The 25,205-nt window shown below is 38.9% G+C and overlaps 2 protein-coding genes across 12 annotated transcripts in view; one reads left to right on the top strand and one right to left on the bottom strand.

The window, feature by feature from the left end:
• ASPH (aspartate beta-hydroxylase) overlaps window positions 1-15,134 on the top strand; it is a 325,502-nt gene extending 310,368 nt beyond the window's left edge. For all 9 annotated transcript variants that reach the window (XM_073631691.1, XM_073631689.1, XM_073631688.1 and 6 more), the window contains one exon: window positions 1,693-15,134. In XM_073631691.1, the coding sequence (XP_073487792.1) occupies window positions 1,693-1,843 (151 nt within the window). In that variant the 3' untranslated portion in view covers window positions 1,844-15,134. The remainder of the gene's footprint in view (window positions 1-1,692) is intronic.
• CLVS1 (clavesin 1) overlaps window positions 13,009-25,205 on the bottom strand; it is a 181,106-nt gene continuing 168,909 nt past the window's right edge. For all 3 annotated transcript variants that reach the window (XM_073631695.1, XM_073631697.1, XM_073631696.1), the window contains one exon: window positions 13,009-24,383. In XM_073631695.1, the coding sequence (XP_073487796.1) occupies window positions 24,296-24,383 (88 nt within the window). In that variant the 3' untranslated portion in view covers window positions 13,009-24,295. The remainder of the gene's footprint in view (window positions 24,384-25,205) is intronic.

Below are 25,205 nucleotides of genomic sequence, written 5' to 3'. Positions count from 1 at the left end.
GGAAATTCCAAACGTCAAGAACGTGGTGACGTACAACACGTACGACGAGCCGAGAAAAAGGAAGTTCAATAGCCAGTGCGGCTCTTCTGCTTGATTCCGAGCATGCATGGAAATTTGTGCGTCGGAATTGTGTACACACGATTGGAATTTACAACGGATTTTGTTGTCGGGAAATTTGAGATCCAGATCTCATATTTTGTGTGACAGAAATTCCGATGCAAAATGTCCGATGGAGCCTACACACGGTCGGAATTTCCGACAACAAGCTCCCATCGAACATTTTCCATCAGAAAATTTGACTGTGTGTACGGGGCATTAGAGTAAACGTCCCTTCTTTCACATTTTAGTTTATTTTCCATTTTGCAACAAAAACGAAATGGATTTTCAGAGGTCAGAGGACAAAAACGTGCTGTACTTTTTGTTTAGTTTTCGTCACTGTAAAAATGCCACTGACAAAAATGATAACAAACGTTTTGATTTACAAACTTAACACAGGTGCCTACAGTGAAACATGGTGGTGGCAGTGTCTTTCTGTGGGGCTGCATGAGTGCTACTGGTGTCAGGGAGCTTCATGTCATTGATGGTATCATGAATTCACAGATGTACTGCTCTATATTGAAAGAGAAGATGCTATCATCACTCAGTGCCCTTGGCCATTGTGCACTTTTCCAACATGACAATGATTCACAACACGCATCTAAGGCCACTGTTGCATTTCTGAAGAACAGGGCGAAAGTGATTCAGTGGCCAAGTATGTCCCCTGATCTGAACCCAATTGAACACCTATGGGGAGTTCTGAAGAGACAAGTTGAGCATCACTCTCCATCCAGCATCCAGTTAGTCGTTCTTGAAGAATGGAAAAAGATAGGTGTTGCAATTGGTCGCCAACTTGTTCATTCCATGTCTAGAAGACTTAGGGGTTGATTTACTAAAGGCAAATCCACTTTGCACTACAAGTGCAGTCACTGTAGATCTGAGGGGAAGATCTTAAATCAGTGGAAGCTCTGCTGATTTTATCATCCAATCATGTACAAGCAAAAATGCTGTTTTTTATTTTCCTTGCACGTCCCCCTCAGATCTACAGTGACTGCACTTCCAAGTGTACTTGTAGTACAAAGTGGATTTGCCTTTAGTAAATCAACCCCTTAGTGTTGTCCTTACAAATCTTGGAAGTCTTACAAAACACTAGATGTAGTAGTTTTTGTTGGGGGGTGTATTCATTTTTGCATCAACTCATTTGAGTAAAACTGAATATTTTGTAATCTAAGTTTTATTATTAACCTTACTTTCATGTAATGAGCTAAACAAAAGTTCTATAACACTCAGTTTTGTCAATTTTGGAAACTGTTCTTGTGTTTGTTAAAATATTACTTTTCAAAAGGGGCATACTCATTTTTGCTGAGCACTGTGTGTGTGTGTGTATGTGTATGTGTATGTGTGTATATATATATATATATATATATATATATATATGTGTGTGTGTGTATATATTTGCCCCCATGATAATCACATGCTGTACTATGAGTTTCATCATGGTTTCCAAATGTTAAATGAGGGAAACCAACACACCAATCTGTATCTACTAGTTGTAGAAGAAAACATACACAGTGAAATGAGCTCAGGTTGTTTCCACAGCATATGGGTTGAGCAAGCTTTAAAAAAATGTTTTCACTTGGTGTTTTTATTTTACAGGAGCTGGACGGAAGGGAAAGTGCTGATTTTTGATGACTCTTTTGAACATGAAGTGTGGCAAGAAGCTGACTCCTATCGGTTAATATTTATTGTGGACATCTGGCACCCAGAGCTTACACAGCATCAAAGGAGGACCCTGCCTGCCATTTAAATGTGATGTGATTGGGTTTACAGAGCATAATCAGATGAAGGAAAATTGTAAAGCACTAAACACACCCTAATATCACTGTTACACATATACAGTATGGGTGTACCTCATATTTCTTGTATAGACAATATAATTTTGTGCCATATTTCTGTTGGTGATGGTTTATAGTATAGTTTATTTGAATGAGTTTACTTTGAGATTGTGTTCACATATACTACTATTCTGAGAAAAAGGCAAACCACTATTAATTGTCCTGTAATACTTTTTTTTTTTTTTTTTTTTTAAATCTGCCTCAATGTACTGAACTATCATCACTGTGTTCTCTTTCAAACATCACCATGTACTGAGCAAACATTTTTATATACATAACAAATTGTATTATATGGGGGGAATTTGAAGAAAGTCCTGGTTGTACAGCTGCTACTTTGTTTACTAGAATAAACCTGGAACTGATCCCTATATTTTCACTAGATGGATGCTGAAAGCTGTTCTTTCAGTGTTGAGTGGGTGGTGGTAGTTTGAAGTGCCTGCTGGTTATGCCTGTATGGAAGCCTATCTGGAAGATCTCCTTGCTGGACTTGTCTCCACCCTTTGCCATGGCCTTCTTTTCTAGCCCAAGCTCTGGTTTCTGCATTTTGCAAAGACAGAAGTAATATTGGAATCTTCAGTTGTGATATTGTGACTCAACTGTGAAAAAGATGCAGCGTCTCTTTTACACAATAGTCAGCCATTGTGTAAGTTGCTACTTTAAGCCTACATTTTATCTCCCTTGTGCTTATTTAGCATATACATTGCCCTAGCTGCATGTATTAAACATTCCTATAAGATAATCTATTAGACATATTTTTACCCCCATAATCTCTCCATTCCTCTTGAAAGATCTGTGGTTGTACATTGTTGGGGAAATAGGTTCAGTGGCCTGCCATACACTATAATCATTAAAGAAGAGATCTTTCCAGAAGATGAAAAAGTTTGATAAAACCCCAGAGGGTCTAAGTGTACATCACGCATGTTCTCCTTTAAATCTATGCAGGGGTTTTCAAATAAAATTACATTTTTATTATTGATCGTGCTGGCTGTAGCTCCACCCCAGGCTGAAGCCCGAATTAAGGGCGTTCCTGTGCGGGAGTTACAGCCAGCACTGAGCTCCCGCCCCACAGTGTACACAAAGCCTACACAACCCCACCCTCTTCTCCTCTGAAAGCTGCCAGAAGAGAAGGGGAAATGTGCAGCTCTGCTCTCTAATAGTAAAAACCCTGTGTCTCCTCTTCAGCTTCTTTTCTACTGCAAAGAAAGCTACTGATTACAGACCAAACAACCTGCCCACCTGCCCCCTTTTAGATTGGAGGAGAAAGTACAGTTGTAACATTTAGCAACCCTGTGTTCTTCACAATAATACAAGCCCACAATAATTCACACCAGCTACTGCACTTGTCTAGTCTGTAGGCCTGTGTTTTTGTGAATTACTGTGCTGCTCTTCAGCATGGTCATTCACAACAGCACAAACCACAGACAATAATTACATCTACTCTTTCCTCCGATCTAGAATAGCAGGTTGTTGCAGCTTGTGAGCAGTTGCTTTGGTCTGTCATCAGTAGCTTTTTTTGTAGTAAAAAAAAAAAGTTGTGTAGGCTCTGGGTACACTTGCTGCCATGGCCTTCTCCTTTGCACTGTCAGTCAGAGCTCTGTTGCCTTCATCCAGTGTTGTTCGATTGTGGTTACAGGAGGGAGGAGCTGCTCAGGAATGAAGGCACAAAAACTGGAGACAGTGCTGCAAACCTGAGAATCCGATCCCATGAGGTAAATCTTCACATCAGTGGCCCGCTTATAGTCTCTGCAAGCCTTCCTATAACCACACTCAAAGGAGCTGGCACCTCGATGTAATGCAGTTAAACGAGCTTTATTGTAGATCAAACAATTAAAGGGGGATAAAATCCAGCACAAAAACGTTGACACATTTCAGGAACCCCTGCACAGTTTTGAATGAGACCAAGTGCAATGTTAGCTGGTTCCTCTGAAGGAGTTAACAAGCATTTTCATCTTCTAGTGAGACTTCTTTAAGTGACATCAAGCCCACTGTGTTAGGTCAGGTAAACTTCTAGCCATATTTTTCCTCAACCTTTGTTTTATATGGCCCCATTCCTGGAAGTGCAGATACTGGATCTAGGATCTATCTAGGACTGTTAGTCAAATATACTGCTGCAATGGCAGAAAGAAACATTTTACTGAGTTTTATGGCTGTCCTTTACAGCTTTTTGCTGTCCAATTTCTTTCAAACTTAATTTTAAATTCATCCATTATCTCAGCTACAGAGAATTCTGAGAAGTGATTATAAGCCATACCAGGGTCAATGGATTATCAGAGCATTTAATATTTGGAATACCTCATAGTAATTCACACTAACACCTGGTGCCAAGTTTGGCTACTGTTAATGTAATTTCTGTTAAATGATGAAACCAAGTTGGCATAAAGGATGAATTTGAAAGAAAGAGGTTCACATTTTTTAGACCGTTTTCAACTTTTATGCAACTTCTACTTCAGAGTGTATATATTGCATTTAAATGATTCTTGCTTCCATTTCCTTGTTCCTTTTGCAACCTGCGCCTCCATCTTCCTGAGAATAAGCAGTCTTCTCATGGACCTCTGTGGGACTGATTTACAGTGGCTGAAAACTGGAGCAAAAAAGTGGGACTGTGTCTCAGAGTAGCCAGTCTAGTTTCATCTTTAGATTAGAAATCTTAATGCTTGTCCTGGGTGATTGCTGCAGTTTTCTTAGCACTGTCTTTGCTTGTCGTCCCCAAGGCAGAGGGAGACCGACATGCTGACTGGCAGTATGTGGGAATCTCACTAACCAGATGGATTGGAAACAAAGGTATTAGATTGTGCGTAATGTACACAATACAATCTTCTAAACCCCAACCCATCACACTTTATCATCAATCTCTGTGCCTATCCTTAAGAACTTTATAGAAATCGTTTTTCAAGAGCTTTTCCTTATTACTGTATTAGATTTTAATATCATGATTTTTTTTGCCATTTCTTAATCGCATGTTTGGCATTTGCCTATGTTTTTAGCTGTTCAACCATATTAGAAGCGTAAATAGATTTGCAGTCTTCTGCAAACATGTTGCTGTTCAGTAAATCTCCTTGTGCCTTATGCAGCTACTTAAATATAATTTAGGTATCGCTTTGGTTTAATTTTTGAAATACAGTGTATGTTTATGTATCCTGATGTTTTCCTGACTCGTTCTATATATGTACAGGATGATTTTTTTTAGCACTTCTTTTTGTTTGAGTTTTTCAAGTGAAGTGGCCCGCACATTAGAATATATGTTGATAGTCTTTTTTGTATTTGTATTCTCAAACCTAAAACCATATTAAAGACTCTGAAACCCCTCCCTATTCCAACCAACAACAGTTGTACTTCTAAAACATGGCCACAAACCCTTAGGGCCCTTTCACACGAGCAAACCAATTGGGTCTGCCTGTTCATTTTTCAGACAGACCTGATTAGACCCTCCAGTCTCCTCTATGGAGCAGCAGGTGTCAACAGACATGTGTCTGTTGACATCCACCAACATCCGGTCTGATCCTGTCCAATAAAAAACAGATGAATAGGGATCCATCCCCCATCTGTCTGGTGAATTGGATCAGGTGGCAGTCCGACCGCCCCTAGAGGACAACGGGCTGTGTCTGTGTCTGCTCTGCATAAGCGAAGCGGACATGGACCAGCCATGCGTATGCACAGTGGGGATCAGTGGAGAGATTCCCCACTTAGCAAGCAGATTACCAGCCCCATGTTGAAGGGGCCTAATGCCTGGTACAAGCGATGAGATTATTGGATGATTGTCCTTTTTTTTTTTTTTTTTTTTTTTGCACACTAATCTCATATTGAAAATGAAGAAGTTACTAAAGTTATGCAAATTCTCATACGTCAGAACAAAAATTCAGAAGTGATGTATTGTATTTGTATTGTATTTTTGGGCAAAAATTTAACTGATTTAAGGGAAATCGTACAATCTGGTATCGTATGAGAGAATTTTATGTGCTTATCCTATTGGATAATATCGTATGAATTGTCATGATTGGCTCTCGAAAGCTGTGTACTAATGATCAGATAATCATACGATCGCTTTGAAAGTGGTATTTTTCATACAATTTTCTGATCGTGTGTACGGGCCATTAGGTGCCAAAATTATAGCAAAAATAGCAAAAGCATGGTCAGAAAATCAAAGGTGCCTATATGATGGCATCAGCTGGGTAATTCCACAAGTGAGATACTATCAGCTTCCATCTCATGTAGACAGCCACTTAAGTGGCACGCACTCTCATTTTATTTTATACAGGCATTTGCAGTTGGGGCAGAATCCAGCCAAAGTTGAGAGGGAGGGTGCAGTTTTGCTACTCCTTTACTTAACCAATCGTTTCTGCTGGCCTGGTTAATATGCATGTGATCGATTCCCATTTCTGGTTCTGAGCCCAAAATGCAGTGATATGAAGCCTAATTAAGCACTAATTAGTATAACATTTTTAAGTGCTGTGTCTGCCTAATTAAATAAAATTGGATGTTATTAAAGCAGATTGCCATTAGTTTTGCTGTAATACATTGATATTTGATAGCATTTGAAGTGCTGTTTCAGATGAGTCCTTTCATCATTTTTTTTTGCTTTAAATCAAAGTTAATTACTCCAGTAAAAATAATTTACTGTATTAATACCTAGACAATTGAATGTCTGCTTGAGAGATCTGTAACACAGTAATGTCAGTGCTTTCTAATTAATACATATCAAGCACCAGGTTATTTTATGTCAGCTGTCAGACTGCATGATCCTTCCTAATGAATAGTTCATAAGTGGGGTTTTATATAGTAATGACATTTTATGTAACACCTAAAATATTCCTGCAACAGGAAATGTCAGTCAATAAAATAGACAATGAAAGAAAAAATATAAATACATGTTGAGTACGCATTTTGGATAATGCATATGATGTAAAAATGTTGTGGATTGTGCTGCTACCCCAATAATCCAGTTTATCTGGAAAGACTATCATCCGGGGACCCATCAACAGGCACCACGAGCCTGCGATGAAGATTTGAAACATTTGTTGCTGTTTAACCATTGCAAATTCCAGAGCGTAGATACTATAGGATATACTTCACCATGAATTCTTCTATAAGTACAAGAAAGGGTCTAAGGTAGGGATAAGCAAACTTAAGAGTTTTATAATTTTCCCAAGATTTCTGGGAAAATCAGGAGATTTAGGCACTGGTGTCAATGGAGTAGGTGAAATGAATGCAGTTTTTAAGGATACAATGAGCTTTAAATGGCTACTAAGGGTTATGGCAGATTCTTTAATCTTGGATATGCTCTTGTGGCTAAAAGGCTTCTTATTAGCCCCTTATGTTATTTTTTTTTCCCGCAAAAGGAAAAAAACAGACTGGGGAATAAATGTAAAAAGGCAACAGTACACAAATTACCGTCACATCCTGGTTCACGCTGTGATCAGCTGTGATTGGTCACAGCTGATTACATGGTAAAGAGCCCCTCTTTATGTATATCTATACCCCTTTGTGTATAGATATTATAAAAAACATAAATACTTTTTTTTTTTTTTTTTTTATAAGTGATCACATTCCCTCTGTTTTCAGCTGCTTAACCTCCCTGGCGGTATGATTCTTTCGGATTTTAGGTGCTGAAAGCGGTACAATTATTTTGCATGGAAATTTGGCGTTTTATATTGTAGGTCTGTAAATCTTAACAATAACACACTTAAATCTGTCCAAACCAGAGTCTAGTAGATATCCCGGGTATGATAAAGTTTGAAACACAAAAACATAAATTATAATATAATAAATAAAAATAAATAATTAAAAAAAATTTAAAAAAATAGTAATAAAATAAATTTCCCCACAATTCACTATCGCTCAATTCTGCAAGTGTTCTAATTTACTATCGCTGTTTTCTAGCTGGTCTAAAGCCACTTTTGACGTAAAGGGACACTTTTTGGTTGCTATGGACAATCTCCAGTTTCCAGGCAGAAAGAACAGTGTATATCATGTAAAACTGCATGCAGGGCATGGGCCAGAGCACTGGGGACAAAAGGGATGTGAAATCATTTCATACAGTACTGTAATCTGTAAGATTACAGTACTGTATGTGTTATGATTTTTTACTTTTTTTGAATTTGCCGCCAGGCTCCGCCCCCGTGCGTCGCGCCGCTCGCAGGGAACGGAGCCTGGCACGGAGAGGCTTCGGAGGAGGACGGAGCCCTCGGACACTGCGGGGGACATCGCAGGATCCCGGGGACAAGGTAAGTAAAGCCGCCCCAGGATCCTGCAATGCGATCCCGAGTGTGGCTCGGGGTTACCGCTAATGGTACTGAATTTTAACCCCGAGCCACACTCGGGAATACCGCCAGGGAGGCTACGAGCTGGGGGGGGGGGGGCTGAACTGGAACTGAACGTTCCAGTAAATGGCTGTGCAGTGGGGGGTTTCAGGACAAGTCTGATCTTTGAAGTAGAGCAGGCTGAGTTCCCAGCATAGCTAGAGAACTGACCACGGTATGCTCTCCTGCTTAGTGTTGCCAGTTTTTAATAGGAAAGCAGAGGGCCTGGAAGGACATAAAGGAAACATACAAAGAGAAGAGGATACTTTTTCCTACAAGTACATGATACGGCAGGCACATATCAGGACTATGAAATGCTCTGGTCACAAACAATTTAATGAGCAAAATTCAGAGTTTCTGCTTTGGTAAAATTTTGCCAATTGCAAAATAAATTTCCCCACAATCATGCCATTCATCCTAAATCTGAATCAGTGTCCCAATTTTAACAGTTCGTCGTACTCACTTTTTTTGGAAGTTCTAATGACCTAGGCAACCAATCAGAAATCATATCTGACAGAATAAACTAAAATCTGGTTGACCAATGTGTACCATTGTACTTTGTCATTGTGTTTTTGAAGAAGCATGTGTTGTTTGCCTTGTTCATTAGCATTTCCTGGTGTCATTTTAATGCAAGACTGTGGTTGTAAAGTCAGAAGCTTTTTTATCTTCATTACTCTTTTTATACCCATGTCTTTTGACACCACCTGCGCCTTCTAATACGATTGCTTACTGTAATGGAACCCCATATGCAACACAACAATAGCAGCGTTATAGGTACAAGTACACTTAAAGCAGAAGTAAACCCATCGATTTAACAGTTTAAAAAAACAGATATATTCCCGGCATGTGCCAGGAATGTAACTGTCACATTGGTTGTGCTCTCAACCAAACTGTCAAACCATCCAATGGCTGGTGTCATATCTGATCACATGTGCAGAATCATGGCAGTTGAGGATTAAACAGAGGGCACAATGGCAGCTTCCTTGGCTGAAAACTATAGGAGGGTTTAGTTCCACTTTAAATAAAATGTGCCAGTACACAGAGGTTTTTGGGGGTTTCATTTTATAAACAACTGACACAATGCTACTGTCTTGGTTATGTTGACTAATTTACTGTCACATCACTTTGGTCTTGGACTAATTTTTGTCACTTCGCTTTAGTGTTTGTTGTGTTACTGTGGCCTTAAAGTACATTTTTGTCAGGTCCCTTTCAGTCCCAAAGTGATTTTTTCACAACATTCATTTTTAGCATGTTACTTTGGTCATAAAGTCGTTTTTTAGTTTTTTTCAGGTCACTTTGCTCTTAGATGAGTCTTTGTCTGGTCACTTTAGTTTTTATTCCTTCTATGTAGTCTTTGAGTATTTTTCGTCATGTCATTTTGGTCTTGGGGTAGTGTTTGTCCTCTCACTTAGGTCACTTACTGTAGCTCACTTTTTTTTTTGCCATTGTACATTTTGGGCCAGAATGTGCTATTGTGCTGCTTTTCATTTCTGCTTTTCTGCAACTTAAATCAGCTTATTGATGCCATGTTTAGTTATTTTAGTGATTTATTCAGCACTGTCCTTTTTTTCACAGGACAAATATTCTATTTCATAAATATGTACAGTTTTCTATATTTTACTTCTTTTGTAAAAGAACTGTTCTAAAGGATCAAAAGTTTTTGATTTGAAAAAAAGAACTAAAAGTGTGGGCTGGATTTGTCAAGTTTCATTTTATTGCAGATGTACTGAGGCTTGTAAAGCGACTTGCAAAAAAAAACATCAAAACTGTATTATCTCCCTTTTGTCTGTTTGGTTACTTGGCTAGAATAAGACTGTGCATTATCAATGACTGCAGGATTTTGTTTTATTGCATTTTTTTATTTAGCAATACATAGGCTTTTGAATGTGTATGCCATCACAAGATAAATGCGATTTTGTGAGTAAACTGTTCCTTTTTTTTTTTTTTTTTTTTTTATTGCCGCTTCAGCAGACAACATCAAGGGACATGACTCAGCCTTGCAGTTCATCTTTCCATCCCTATCATTGTCTCATCATCGAAGCAGTTATAAAAATGAAAAAAATTACCAACAGTTTATTACAAACTTCTCCCTTAACCCTACCCCCAAACAAACCCTTCCCTCCTACCAGCCACCAAGTTAAAACCTATGTTGTTCATCTCCTCGCCCTCGATCTTACAATCTCAATTCCTGGGCGTAACTCCATGTCTTTTTGAATGCTGTCCATCCCTCCCATTTTGTCATGGTTCTATTATTCTCCTCATCTATAGTGCTACCCCAACATTCCATTATATAAGTTTCCTCTACCATATCTATCCATTCCCAGATTAATGGAGTTTCCTTCTTTTGCTAGTTCTTAGGTATGAGTCTCTTAACGGCATTTAAGAGATGAGGGGTCAGGGTCCTTTTATACTGCTTTATGGCCCCCGCCCCACCATGGAACAGCACCACCCAGGGGTCTTCCTCTACTTCTTTTTTTGTAATCTCCTTAATGAGTTGCAGGATCTTTTTCCAGTAGTCCCTTATTTTGGGGCAGTCCCACCACAGATGTGTCATGGAGCCAACCTCTTTACAGCCTCTCCAACACTCTGCTGATGTACTGTTCTTAAATTTACTTATTATTTCTGGGGTTGAATACCATCTTACTAGACACTTATAGTTCATCTCTGCTGTTCTGCTGTCCACCGCCGAAGCGTGGGCAAGGTCCAAAATTTTCCCTATAAACTTCTTATCATGTGTTGTCCCTAATTCCCTCTCCCATTTCCTAATGAATGGCGGTATCTCCACTTCTTCTGCCTTCAATAAAACTTTATATATTTTAGATATAGTATTTCTCGGGTCCTTTTTCCACAAACAATCGTTCAAAAGTGGTAAGGTCTTCTCCAGATCTAATAGGTTGAGGCAAGTTTTTAATAAAGTGATTCAGTTGGAGAGACCGCCATTCAACCATCCCCAGTGCAAGATTATTGTGCATCAAATCCTGTGTAGGGATCATTTTTCCTTTTTTTATTATGTCCCTTAACTGTGTGACCCCCTTTTTTAACCAAACTCCTCCTATATTTTTCAATCCTGGTGGAAAATATTCGTTATCTAGCAGTGTAATTAAAGGTGAATTATATTTGCCATTGAGACGTTTATATATCCCATCCCAAATTTTGAAAACATTGTGTGTCAATGTGTCAGTGTTTTCATCTAATCTTCTATATTGTGGGGGATTCCAAATAATACTACCCAATTGTGATTTACTTAGTGTTTTCTCTATGCTAACCCATTTTTTGTCATTTTTTTCCGTGCCCCACTCTACCACTCTGGACAGCACAACAGCTTTGTAATATGTAGAGGTATCAGGGACTGGTGAGTAAACTGTTTCTGACAAGGTTCCTTTTGGTTTCTGGGAATTAACAGATCAAAAAGCAGCTGTAAAAGCTGGACATGCTATTTGCCTGGGGCACCTCGACATACTAATATAAAGGTGTCAGGACAAACGGCTGCAGAAACATATTTACATGCATTGCCACCTGCTGATGAAATATGGTATTGCCTTATGACTATAAAAATGCAGCGGTTTATATGAGAGGAGCATGTTTATCAAGTTTCGCCTCACCTAATCATGCTTTTTTGTGGTAATTTATCAAACAGCAACATTTAAAGTGGTGTTCCGTCCGAAATTATACTTTTTAAATAAAAATACCCCTTAATGTATTCTAGTAAAGTTAGTCTGTAAACTAAGGTCTGTTTTGTTAGTTTATAGCAGTAGTTTATTTTATAAACTTACAGCAGGCCGTGGCATCTGAAGCCAGACTGTATTTCTTCTTGGATCTCATCCTTGCAGATCCCGCACATGCTCAGTGCAGCACAAGCAGTGTAATAGGTTTCAGGTCAGGTTTCCATAGCAACGGCAGTGTCAGAGGAAGTTGGCGCCCCTTCCCAGAAGGCATTGCAAACAGGAAATGATGCGATGGGCCGTGGCCAGGGAGGAAGAAGTAAAAAATGAATACAGCAGATATACAGTAAGCGCTGAGAAAAAAAAATTAAAATATCCAATTCATTTACAGTGCGCAGTTTAGTGAGGGATGCTGAAGAGTTGTAAAAGTGGGTGGAACTCCACTTTAAGCTAGTAAAGTTACTTTTCAAGTCCAGTGAAAAGAAATGAAAATAAAAATAATCAAGGATAATCAAAAAAAATGTTATAAATTAGTCACAGAGGGAAAGAAATATAACATTTTTCACTGTGTTTTCTATCATTTTTTGCAATTTTATATTACAAAAGTCATACAGTAAATTGCTAGTTTTTTTTTTTTTTTTTTTTGCACTATTTGTGTTTCGCCCATTCATACAACACAGCATGTTATGATATTAAGTAGATTTTATATGTGGGTTAAAAAAAAATGTGAAATTTTGTCTGTGTAATAATACCACCTTAAATAGTTTGTAAAGATGATTTATAAGAAAACCTGTTGTTTAGGACTCCATTGTTTAGTACTGCAGGGGTCTCTCTCAGCATTGTTTGGGACAGAGATGATGAGGTGGCACACCAGCTTGTAAAAATCCTCCCTATATATAGCATGTGCGCTTCCATTCATTGCTATGGAGAATTAGTCCAGGGTACAAGCTGCAGGAACACTTTAACATCATCCACTTGTCATCCCATTCATAAGCAATGCAGGAAAGTGAGCTTTCACATCATTTAATAAAAATATTAGTTGCCGATTTGAATCAGTGGCATCCTGCATAGTTATCAAATATAGAATATTCAAGACATCTTTATGGTTTAAACGCATTTATTTACAGGAGTGTAATCATGGGTCAAATAATTAGGAAAATAAACCAACAAGGACAAACAACTTCAAGGCTCCAAATTTCAGTACTAAAAATTGTCACTATTTCCAATCACGTTAATAGCTGTCATTCTGTATGGACATTTTAATCTGTCTGGTGCATGGCATGTGAGATGTTCTAGTAACCTTAGTTTTCATTTCTCAGCCTAAGCTAGAAAACATCAAGTGGTGGGTTCATTTGGTTTAATAATGTCAACCAACAGTATGATAATGGTGTGACTATAAATAATGTGAATAGTATGCTGACCCCTTCTGCACACTCAGGCTGGGTTCACATCTATGTAAATTCGATGCGGGTTTGCCCACATCCAATTCGCATGACAGGAGACTGTGACCGCCTCACAATGGAGCCAGTTCACACATCTCCAGGGCAGCCGCATTCCACACTGGAAAAGGGTCCCGTGCATCTTCGGTTTAGTTTCAGGTCCGAATTCAGACCTGATTTGCCCTTGAAACAGAGCAAGGATGCACCATACCCCCTGCTGCGAGCCGCGGCCGCAGTTTGAACCCGGCCTGAAGAATTTCCACAATTGCCTTGGGTTATAAATAGGATAGGTAAATCTAGAAGTGAAGTTCCAGCCGTAATATTCAAGTCCAGAAGATGGTTTATTCCAAGCATGTGTATAAATATATTTTTTTTGGGGGGGGCATACTCCAACCCCTCCATTAGGGTTGAAACACAATATAAAAAGTAAAAAATAGCACAAATAAATAACTACTATAAACATCAAATTTAGGATATAGAGCAGCCTTTCTCAACCTATTTAACAGAGAGGAACCCTTGAAATAACTTTCCAGTCTCAGGGAACTCCTGCTAAAAATTACTATACAATGATACATTAGTGTGATGGTTACTGGTAAGAATGCTCCTTATGCCCCGTACACACAGGCTAAATGTCGGGCGACATCGGCTGGTTCAATAAAAACTGGTCTAAATTCGGCCCATCTGTAAGGCACTTGGTCTGACAGAAGCCAGCCATTTGGCCGGCTTCTGTCGGACGTGCATGCTGGAAAACCAGCAGCCAACCAGCTCCTGATCAGCGCTTTCAGCCAATGGCAGGGTGCACTGATTGAAGTGTTCTGTTGGGGCCGTCCCCCTGTCAGAACACTACAGCTCAGCGGGGTTGATCACACTAATAAGGTCGGTTCGTTAGTACAGCAGCTCCGGCCAGAGCTGTCAGTTTTTCTTTTCATTCAACCCGCTGGGTTGAACAAAAAAAAACTAGTAGTGTGTACCAGGCATTACACTTGTGATCATTGACAAAAAAGGGAACTTATCTGAGAGGCAGCTTTTGGAAAGTTGGCAACCTCTGGAGGAACCCTGGTTGAGAAACCCTGATGGAGTATAGTAATACACATATATCTTTTGTTGTATAAACCCTAATATTGGTACAGACAGTTTTAAGATTAATAGAAAATGGAGGATCACAAGAAAAGTAAGAAATCTTGATTTAAGCTTTATTAGCAATCTTATAAAGGTTGGGGAGAGGATCAAAAAAAAGCTAAACAAGCAGAATCCACAAGCAAGTTCGTACCAATTTTTAGATGTATCGTACAAAAGATATATTTTGTATTAAAACGATATGCCATAATAACTTTGATATGTATATTAGCCATTGTATTATTTTTTATGTTGTGTTTCTGTCCTGATGAAGGAGGTAGAGTATGGCTCACAAAATACTGTGACTATCTAATGAACGTGAATATTACTGTGTGGTGCTTCAATCCTAGAGTTACCTCTTGGATAGAGTATGTGTATAGAGGTGTCAGAGATGGGCTGCTAAAAAATATGATTGAACAAAAACTTGCCGAGCGTAAAATGTAAATTCATGGGAAGTAAGTACCAGAGGTGATGGAGCACAGAATGCCCATCTCTGCACTGTTAAGATTTAAGTAAGAATAGGAATATTCAGACCTCAAGATAAAGCTGCCTATTTTGTACTTGTTTCAGAGTTTGTGATATTTTTGTAATGGATGTTTTGATACTACACATGTGCTTTGTAGACACTTATTGTTTAATTATTTTAAAAAGTCTTTTCTCCTTTTGAAATAAATGCTGTTTCTGAATAAACCTACATTCGTGAGTTTCTTTTTAATGCACATAAAGTATACTTAGCTAATTGTGGGCTCAACTACAGAATGAATATGCTGCTATGAGTCTTCTGTAAAGCAGGATAGGTGTGATAAATGGGGTTGATTTACTAAAACTGGAGAGTTCAAAATCTGATGCAGCTCTGCATAGAAACCAATCAGCTTCCAGGTTTTTTTTTTTCAAAGCCTAATTGAAGTTAGAAGCTGATTGGCTTCCTTGCACAGATGCACCAGATTTTGCACTCTTCAACCCCAATGTATCACAACAGGCCTGTGTTGACAGCATCAGGCTGGTGTCAATGGGCAAAAGCGGCTTGCTTTTGACATCAGTTTGAGGTGCTTCGTATGTCATTCAGAATTCATTGTCAGGTTCATCTGACCTGCTTTCAGCTGCTTTGCATTCATGTACATTTGTATAGGAAAAGAGGCAACTATGACGCATGAAAATGCATAAGCTCTGAAACCTCAGTGGCACTTTTATTTTTTCATTTATTTATACACTCACTAGCAACTTTATTAGGTACACCTGTTCAATTGCTTAGTAACACAAATTCCTATACTGCCAATCACATACCAGCAACTCAATGCATTTAGGCATCTAGACATGGTAAAGATGACTTGCTGAAGTTTAAGCTGAGCATCAGAATGGGGAAATGACTTTGAAAGTGGCATGGTTGTTGTTGCCAGACAAGCTGGTCTATATTTTTCAAAAACTGCTGATCTACTGGGATTTTCACACACAACCATCTCTAGGGTTTACAGAGAATGGTCCAAAAAAGAGAAAATATCCAGTGAGCAGCAGTTGTGTGGATGAAAATGCCTTGTTAATGTCAGAGGAGAATGGGCAGAATGGTTTGAGATGATAAAAAGGCAATAGTAACTCAAATGACCACTCGTTTACAACCAAGGTATACAGAATACCATCTCTGGATGCACAACACATCAAACCTTGAAGTAGATGGGCTATGGCAGCAGAAGACTACACAGGGTGCCACTCCTGTCAGCCAAGAACAGGAAAATAAGGCTAAAATCCGCACAGGCTCACCAAATTTGGACAATAGGAGATTGGAAAAACATTTGAGGAGTCTCAATTTTAGGTGTGACGTTCAGATGGTAGGATCATGGTAGGTAGGATGGTAGGATCATAATTTGGTGTAAACATGAAAGCATGGATCCATCCTGCCTTGTATCAATGGTTTAGGCTGGTGGTGTAATGGTGTGGGGAAATATATTCTTCGCCAATTTTGGGCCCCTTAGTACCAATTGAGCATTGTTTAAATGCCACGGCCTACCTAAGTATTGTTGCTGACCATGTCCATCCCTTTATGACTACAGTGTACCCATCTTCTGATGGCTTCCAGCAGGATAATGCACCATGTCACAAAGCTCAAATCCTCTCACAACTGGTTTCTTGAACATGACAATGAGTTCACTGTACTTCAATGGCCTCCACAGTGACCAGATCTCAATTCAGTAGAGCACCTTTGAGATGTGGATAGATTTGCATCATGGATGTGCAGGCGACAAATCTGGAGCAACTGCGTGATGTTATCATGTCAATTTGGACCAAAATCTCTGAGGAATGTTTCCAACACCTTGCTTGAATGTATGCCACAAATAAGGCAATTCTGAAGGGAAAAGGGGGTCCAACTCAGAACTAGCAAGGTGTACCTAATAAAGTGAACGTTGAGTGTATCGTGTATACCTATTACCCAATACAAGATAAACTACCTAGCCATTGCCGTCTGCAAAAAACGCTGTACATTTTTAATAAAAATTCAAGCAAAAAGGTGCTCTAGCATAGATTTTATTTTAGTGATGAGGAACATGTGCAAAAGAAAACAAAAAACAATCAAAGTTTTTGGCACTTGAAATATGTGTATTCTGCTGTCATCCATACACTATACCCTTCATTTCATAGACTTGTGGCTACATTTTGAATATAGTATATTAAGAATCATTATATGCTTTGTCAGCGCTGTTAAAACATCTGCAATTAAACAACAGATGAGGTATAATCAAATTTGTTAAAGATTTGATTACTGTCACCACAAATTGGTAGCATTAAAAGTAAAGCAATAGGTAATATTCAGTGGCTTAAAACAGCCAATTTCTAATAAATGAGCACTCTAGTGTACCAGTCACTCTAAGATTATGTAGTAAATGTCTGGACTGGGCAAAAAAAAATGGTGCAATAAGAGAAGCCGGGGATATTGATTCAGGCTACAGTACTAAAGTTAGAAATGCACTAGCAGAATTTTCTTAAAAATTTTACATTTAACCACTTAAATTCCAGGCACTTTCACCCTCTTTCTTCCCAGGCCAATTTTCAGCTTTCAGCGCTATCACACTTTGAATGACAATGGTGTGGTCATGCAACTCTGTACCCAAATGAAATCTTTATCATTTTTTTGACACAAATAAAGCTTTAATTTGGTGATATTTTTTGCTAAACAAACAGAAAAAGGCTAAACATTAAAAAAAACAAAAAAAAACCACAGCTTATCACTTGGTAAAGGGCCCGCTGTGATTGACCCTTTATTCCGATCTGTGACCAGCTGTGTCCACAGTGATCACATAGCGCACCCAATGCACGCGCCGGGGGGGGGCACGGGAGGCGCCCACATGGGAGCACAACCTCCTAGAACTGGAGAGCCCTGCTGTAGCCATCTTTTGGCTATAGTGCAGTCGGGAACTAGTTAAAGAATGTTTGCTTTATTTTCTTATGGATAATGCAGTCAAATCAATGTTTCAGTGACGAGAAAAATTAAAGGAGCAGAATGGAAAATGTTCTCAAACAAAAACATTTCTACCAGTGAATATGGTTTTTGTTTGGGAAATTATAACTTTTTAAAAGTATTTTCAAACTACATTCATCAAGTCATTGAATGTACCAAGAATTTTTGTGTGAATGTTTGTATGAAAATCTACTAGTGTAAGGCCACCTCATATCCATAGCTCAATATGCATACTAGAAGGTTTTATTTTACTATGACTTTCATGATTTGCATGCTTGTTCTGGGTCAGTGCCTGAAACAAACTGCAGCCAGAGACAGCCAGGAAACTATTATTTTTGGAAGGATTGAAGATAAATTCCAGGTATTGCAATTTTTTTTCATAGTTACATTTAGTCAGCTTGGACCAATGTAAGAATGTATGTTCCATATCTGTGTGATCCCTATGGAAGTTGGAAATCACTATAATAGGCACCGCTACAACAATGATCTCCATTAGCTTTTGGATCCCATGCTGAGCGCCTGCCCTGCTGCTTACTGAACACATTAGGTTGCCCACCTGGCACAAACACCATTCAGGGAACACTTTGCATCCAATGAATACAAAGTGGTCTCTGATTGGACTAGGCAGAGATTATGAAGTTCCCTCTCCACCTTGTTGAATTGGAAAATGCACTGCATTCATTGAGAAAATGCAAAGTGTTCCCTGGATGTCACCCATACCAAGCGATTGACCTCGTGTTCACAATACAGCTGGGCAGTCACTCGGTGCAGGACACTGAAGCTAATGGAGATCACTATAGTAGCAGTTCATGCTTCAGTGATTTGCAGCTTCCAAGGGGATCCCACAGGTATGCCACATGCATATTTACAATGGTCCAAACAAAAACTGCCATACCTGGAATTCAAATTTAACAAAGCAAACACTATATTTTTCTTAATTGAGATTTCTTTTAAGAATCACTAATATGTGGCCATACATATATAGTAAAGAGTGGATGGACCACTCAACCTGATAAAGGAATGGCCTATACTGTTTTAAACTGATTTAACTCTGGTACTGTGAAACTAAGTAGACCCAGAGGTCAGTGGTCAAGACACAATTCTCGATGTGCAGAGGATGCCTGAATAATGATAATTTGCAGACATCATATGATCATAGTTATTATTTGGATTTTTTTATATACAAACAGATATGTTTCCTGAAAGGAGCTTTCAGCTATGGGGCAGTTCCACAGGTAGTGGATACCAGAGTAACCTGTAAATATAGTGTCATTACCCTTACTCATTGTGCCAAGGCTATCATAGGCACAGGGTTGGGGTTATACTTGTGAACATTGCTTTTGGCAGATGAAAAAAAGGTAAGTCATATGCTCTTGGCGGGCTTCTCATAAAAGTAACTTTGATTTACCCTGCAAGGGCAAAGCACAGGTTCTCTTTAAGAGTACAAAAGTGAAGAACACATGTACAGGGTATCCCGATGAAAGAAATCAGTAGAGGACTAATATACCGTAATAAATATAACAGGAAGAAATTAGGACTTTCTAATAGATAAGGTGAACAAACTAATAGGGAACACTAAGTACAAGTCAAAAAAGAAGGAATGGAAAAACGTAGAGAGAATCTATTTTTAAACCTATTGTTACATATGCAACAGAGACCTGGCTACTAAGAAATGCTTCAACTTTTGAGGAAGAAGCTGGCTGGAAAATTGTTGGCCGAACAGTGCCTGCATCCAATCGGATGCACACACTGGGTATTCTCACAGCTGCTGGAGCTTGAGAAAATACAATAGCCCACAGCAGGAGATTTGTCTATCCAAGCTGTTTAGCGTGGATGGAGAATCTATGTGAGTGCGGTTAGCCTTAAGCCTCGTACACACGGTACGTATTGTTGGCCAACCAAGCATCTGATTTTTGTCAAAAGGGCGTGTGCCAGGACTTTGTCTTGCATACTAACAGTACACAATTGTAATGCAACAAACACAAACTTAGCAACGTACTACGAGGAATTTCAGCTCTTGAGTGCCACCCTTTGGGCCCCTACTGCTAAGTTCATGTTTGGTGAGCACTAATTCCGAGCATATACGTGTTTGTACTTTCGACTTTTTTGTGACGGATTTGTGTACTGACCATACGCAATTCTGAAGTCAACCGTTGTCCGCCGAAAATTTACTAGTCTGTCATCCAACATTTCTTGGCCGAAAGTTGGACAACATTTGTCAAAAGGAGCATACTAATGGTAAGATTTTAGGACAACAGTCTGTCAACAGACAATCCCCTGCCCACAATGTAGGTTGTACTTTGTATGTTAATGCGAAAAAAAAAAAAAAATTCCCCACATCTGTCCTCTGATTGCACATTGGAAGTTATTCTGAACAATATCAGCTGCTGTTACTGTCCTATGTATAAACCTGTTGCAAAGAAAATACTAAAAGAGTAAGAACTAATTTTTTAGATTATTTTTAGGTACGCTGTGTGAATGGAAACACGTAAATATATAGTGGGCGTGTCTCAAATTTGACCATAAAAGTGAAAGTACATTTTAAAAATGAAAGTAATTATAGAGAGTATGTTGTTCAATGTCCTTTATAGATTTAAACCGGCACTAAAAGAAGCTTAGTGAAGCAGTGTCAGTGTACAGTATGGAAGCATATATAATAAAAGAATATGGCTGCTCCTATGTACAAAGTGAAACCCAGAAAAAGATCATTTATTATACTGAAACTTGATATAAGAAACTGTGACAAGACTGTAACTGTCCTTTAAAGAATTAGTCCTTCTAACAATGAAGTTAAAGGTGTAGGCTTAAAGCTAAAGTTTAGCTTAAAAATATTTTTCCCTATAGTTTTAGTGACCGTAATGAAGTATGTCCCATGTTCTGCAGGCAGCTGGATCCTGGTGAAATCTTCCATGCAGGGTGCCTAGTCCTCTTCCTGTCTATGAAATTCCAGCGCAGAGGGGGTTTGCAGGCTCAGGTCTCCAGACTGAACTCAATAGAGGAGACTCCTGACAGGGACCTCCTCCTTGCTCTTTCATTGAGAAAAGCCTGTGTATAGCGTTCACTGCATGTAATAGGATCTGTGAATGGGGAGGATCTGATAAAGTACAGGATTTTCTCCCCCCTTTTACAGATTGAGTAACATGCAATGTAGTCTATACACAGGTCAATAGATGAGAGAGGAGGAATGGGTGGGTCCCCTTCAGGAGCTCCTTCAATTCAGTTCAAGCTGGAGACCTAAACCTATTACCTCCACAGTGCTGGAAATTCAGTGCCAGGAAGAGGACCAGGCACCCTACACAATAGATGTCTATAGAATCCAGCTGCCTGCACAATGTGAGAAATACTTCTTTACAGGTAGGTAAGGTCACTAACGCTGTGGGGAACAAAATAGCTTTAAATTGTTCAGGACTATTTATATCATTCAAGGTCTCCTGCTGCAAAATCTTGAGATCCCAAGTCCATCTACCCAGGCTATTCTGTGAGGAAACCTCATTGATGTTGTTGTAAGTCCCCTCTGTTGTACCTTACAGAGTTTAGCAGAGTGGGGGAGACCACAGGGGCGGATTTAGGCTAGTCACATCCACCCATAAGTGTGGATGGACATAAGTCATCTTGTCATGCTTCTAAGCCCATGGAATGCAGTATGTCTTTTTCATTGTGGTACTGTTTGTTTCAGTGCCAAACAGCCACATTTTAGTTTCAAATATTTAAAAAAGTAGCAACATGAAAGTTTTCAATTCTAATAGTAAACTAGAGAACTGTGCCTAGACATCATTTAAACACACATTTTGCAGTGCTTAGGGCAGCCTTACTCCCGAAACGTTGAAGTTACAAATTAAAAGACTAAAATAAATACATTTAATTTAGCTCTATAGCTCTAGTTCCCTTTTTTAATGATACAAATTTCAATAAAGATCCAATTTAAAACAAGGGAATTCCTATCAAAAATCTGATAAATATGAATAAATAAAACAATGTTATCTAATGAAACCACTTGTTTCATCTTTAATAATTAATGTGGTATATACAAAAGAGATTTTACTGCACCCCAAGTCTGCAGAGTTTTATTCACCTTTCACAGTATGTGGCTCAGCAGAAATCCATATGAACTGACCCCGTCTACTACTATGCACCCAGTGCGCAGCTTCTCAGCTTTCCCTGTATTTCTACAGCACCACCTGCTGGTAAAATTGGAGACTGCACCTTATTCACTGAGACATGTGAGGACCCTCTAGCAGGTTGACGTTTTGGGCAGGATTCAGTTGCAATTGAGACAAGGTTTCTAATCATCAAAAATGGGCTGTGCTTTAAAAACAAATGCTGATTAAGGTTATCTATAAAAATAGTAAAAAACAAATCCTCAGATTTTTTCCTGTATATAAAGACACTCAATTAAAATTTTAGGGCTTGAACATTTATTTGGTGACCTCATAGAGCATAAAGTTCTCTGTCAGTCACCATAATGCTGCCTGCAGAGCAATATTGACCTGTCTCAGTCTGGCTCTTGTGATGTACAATGCTTAGATGGTAATACATGACATCAATACAACAATTCTACTTAGACGGGGGAATTTTTATAAGGTAAATAACACAATTATTTGGTGTGTTGAATTGTCCATGCAAATATTGAGCTGTCCTTGTACCTCGACCTGTACAGCGAACAGACATAGACTGCCATTGTTGACCTTTCTTTTGAAAATGCTAGTTGACTATTAGGTTGGTCCAAAGGGTTCACTGCTTTGAGTCACTGACCAGAAGGAAGTCGCTGCTTTTCTCTGACTTCACCCTCTGTGTGCTTTTTCCGGGACTGCTATTCAGAAAACACTATAACTAAAGACAGCCAGACATCTATTATTTCCGGAAGCATATTTATCTCGGAACTGGTTTCTATTAAAAATTTAGGTACCCCTGAATGGTCTTCCTGCTAATGAGGGATGTGTTGTTGGAGAGCTGTCTGAATTGCTACACTATCGTTTCAGAAAACCTCAGTAATAAAATTTAGGTGGGCATTCACTGAGAAAGCTTGTGGTATTGCTGATATACTGATTTCAATGAAAGCTGGACACCTTGTGTCTTTTAAGAACCTCTGCATGTAGTATCTTGGAACAGATTGCTACAATATTTGTAATCCATGTGCCACCTGCTGGTAATATCTGCTATTGCAGTGTGACCCTAAAATACAACAGATTTGATAAGGATGGTATGGCTTTGCTTGGCCTACACTCCAAATATTGCTGGCAACAGCATTCTGTCATTGCTTGCAAACAACCATGGAAGGTAGAAACCCCTCTGTATTATTAGTGGCATGACCCCCAGTCAAATAGAGGATTTGTGTGGTTTCTTGTTACGGCCCTCTAACCATATGTGCAGGTCTAACTAAGTTCATTCATCCAAGAAGTTACATCAAGCTAATGTACAGTGATGGCAGGGAAAAGGGCTCTTCTATACATATCGTTTACTCTATATTTCATAGTAGACTATTAAATGTCTTGTTTTATGTCAGGTAATTATACCTTTACAATAATCTGACACAATTATTTGTTTTAACATTCTGCTGGTGGTTTACTTGATAAAATAATGAAATCTCATGGGTCCATTAATCATGATATAAAAATACTGACTATTAAATCTGAACTCCAGGCATATATAAAAAAAATCAATTATTTTACAGTTTTGTATTCATTTAAAATGATCGTTAAATGTATTGTTACATATGACTAGTAAAAGTACCTGAATCTGTATTTATATCATCTTCCTGTAATCTCCTATACAGCGGCATTCATACTGGGAGATAAAGGGCTATCAATCAAAGCCAATCAGGTTCTGCTGCAGTCCCTCTAACACTGTAAACATAGGTACAGGAAGGAAGAGAACTGTGATTACCTCATCATTGTGTTCCTGCTCCTTCTTTGTCCAGTCACAGGCTAAGACAGATCCTGGACCTGTATAGTGTAGTCTGCAGAAAGGTCCAGGACCTGACTGTGCTGTCTGGCATGAGTACTGGATTACAAGTATTGTTGAAGGGAAATCGAAATCTTTTTGGCAGGGGAAACAGTTCCCATATATGGTATTTACCGGTTTCTTTATTTGTTTGCCTGGAGTTCAGCTTTACGCCTTTTCTACCCAAAAGACAGCTATAATACATTTCCCCTGCAGGGGGCAGCATATATTTTACAACATGGAAAGCTCTAATGCACTTTGTCTGGGTCCTTTTTGGCAGTAAAAGAACTTCACAGTTATTTATAAAGTTGATCCTGTTTATTGGCACTATGGTTATGAAATTAAATAGGTCTTTGCACAGTGACACCGTGTGCACGTAGCTGGTGAATATTCTGCAGAGTGAGAAAAAAAACAAAAGAGATCCGTCGGTGGAATCTACAGTGACTGCAATGATGCTGGGGGATCAATCCAGGGCAAGAAGCGGCTGGGTGTTCTCATTATCTCTGCGGTCCTCGTGCATCAGCGTGCCAGGCTCTACCACTGACTGGGACCTGAAATGAGAATGAAGTGTCATAGTCACTAAAAATACACCAAGACACCGACATTGGAATTTTAGAAAGAAAAGTGATTTTTTTAATGTGTATTAAAATTATGTGGCGCTACCTCAGTCTCGGTGCAACAACTCAAACCAAGTCATAAAATATGAAAAATAAAAAATATAAATATTAGATGATCTATGACCTAAATAAATGATCAATGAATGTGTGGATATGTGCAAAGATGATATATAAATGTTCCAAGAAAGTGCAGTGTGCACACAATGAGAAAATAATATGCAGCAGGCAAAATAGAAACAAACAATGTGAGCAATGCCACGTAATATAATGTGTGTCCAATCAAATAAAGTGAAGCCAATGTGAACTAATAGCATATAATAACATCCAACGAAGTAATAGTAATGATAAAGGTGAAAAATATATAGTGCAGTCCAAAAACATGCAATGCGACTCCCAATGTCAGCAGGAGGAAATCTTCTATGGGTGAAGAAAGTGCAAGTGCAGTGGCAGCAAATGTCTAGAAAAATTCATCCAATCTTGTTCCGGTGTGCGGCAACCATTTCCCCCAGCCTCTCACCTGTAGTAGCGGCCCCCAATGGGCCGAATCAAGCGTGAACCCACAGGTGGGCAACAATGTGTACACAGGATCGGCTTCCAATAGTGGTCCCAGCTCCCAGGGGGCATAAGTTGGTAAAGAAAGAATGGCGCTCTCCCACACTCAGCCGGTATTCTCAGATAAATGGTGAAAGGAAAAGAGTGGCTACATAGTGTAGTAAGTTTAAAATAATTTATTACAAAACACTGTAGTAACTTACA

The sequence above is a fragment of the Aquarana catesbeiana genome, linkage group LG05 (genome assembly GCF_042186555.1).
Source record: "Aquarana catesbeiana isolate 2022-GZ linkage group LG05, ASM4218655v1, whole genome shotgun sequence".
NCBI classification, from domain to species: Eukaryota; Metazoa; Chordata; class Amphibia; order Anura; family Ranidae; genus Aquarana; species Aquarana catesbeiana.
Note: the sequence above shows the minus strand (reverse complement) of the source record. Positions and strands in the feature narration are given on the sequence as shown.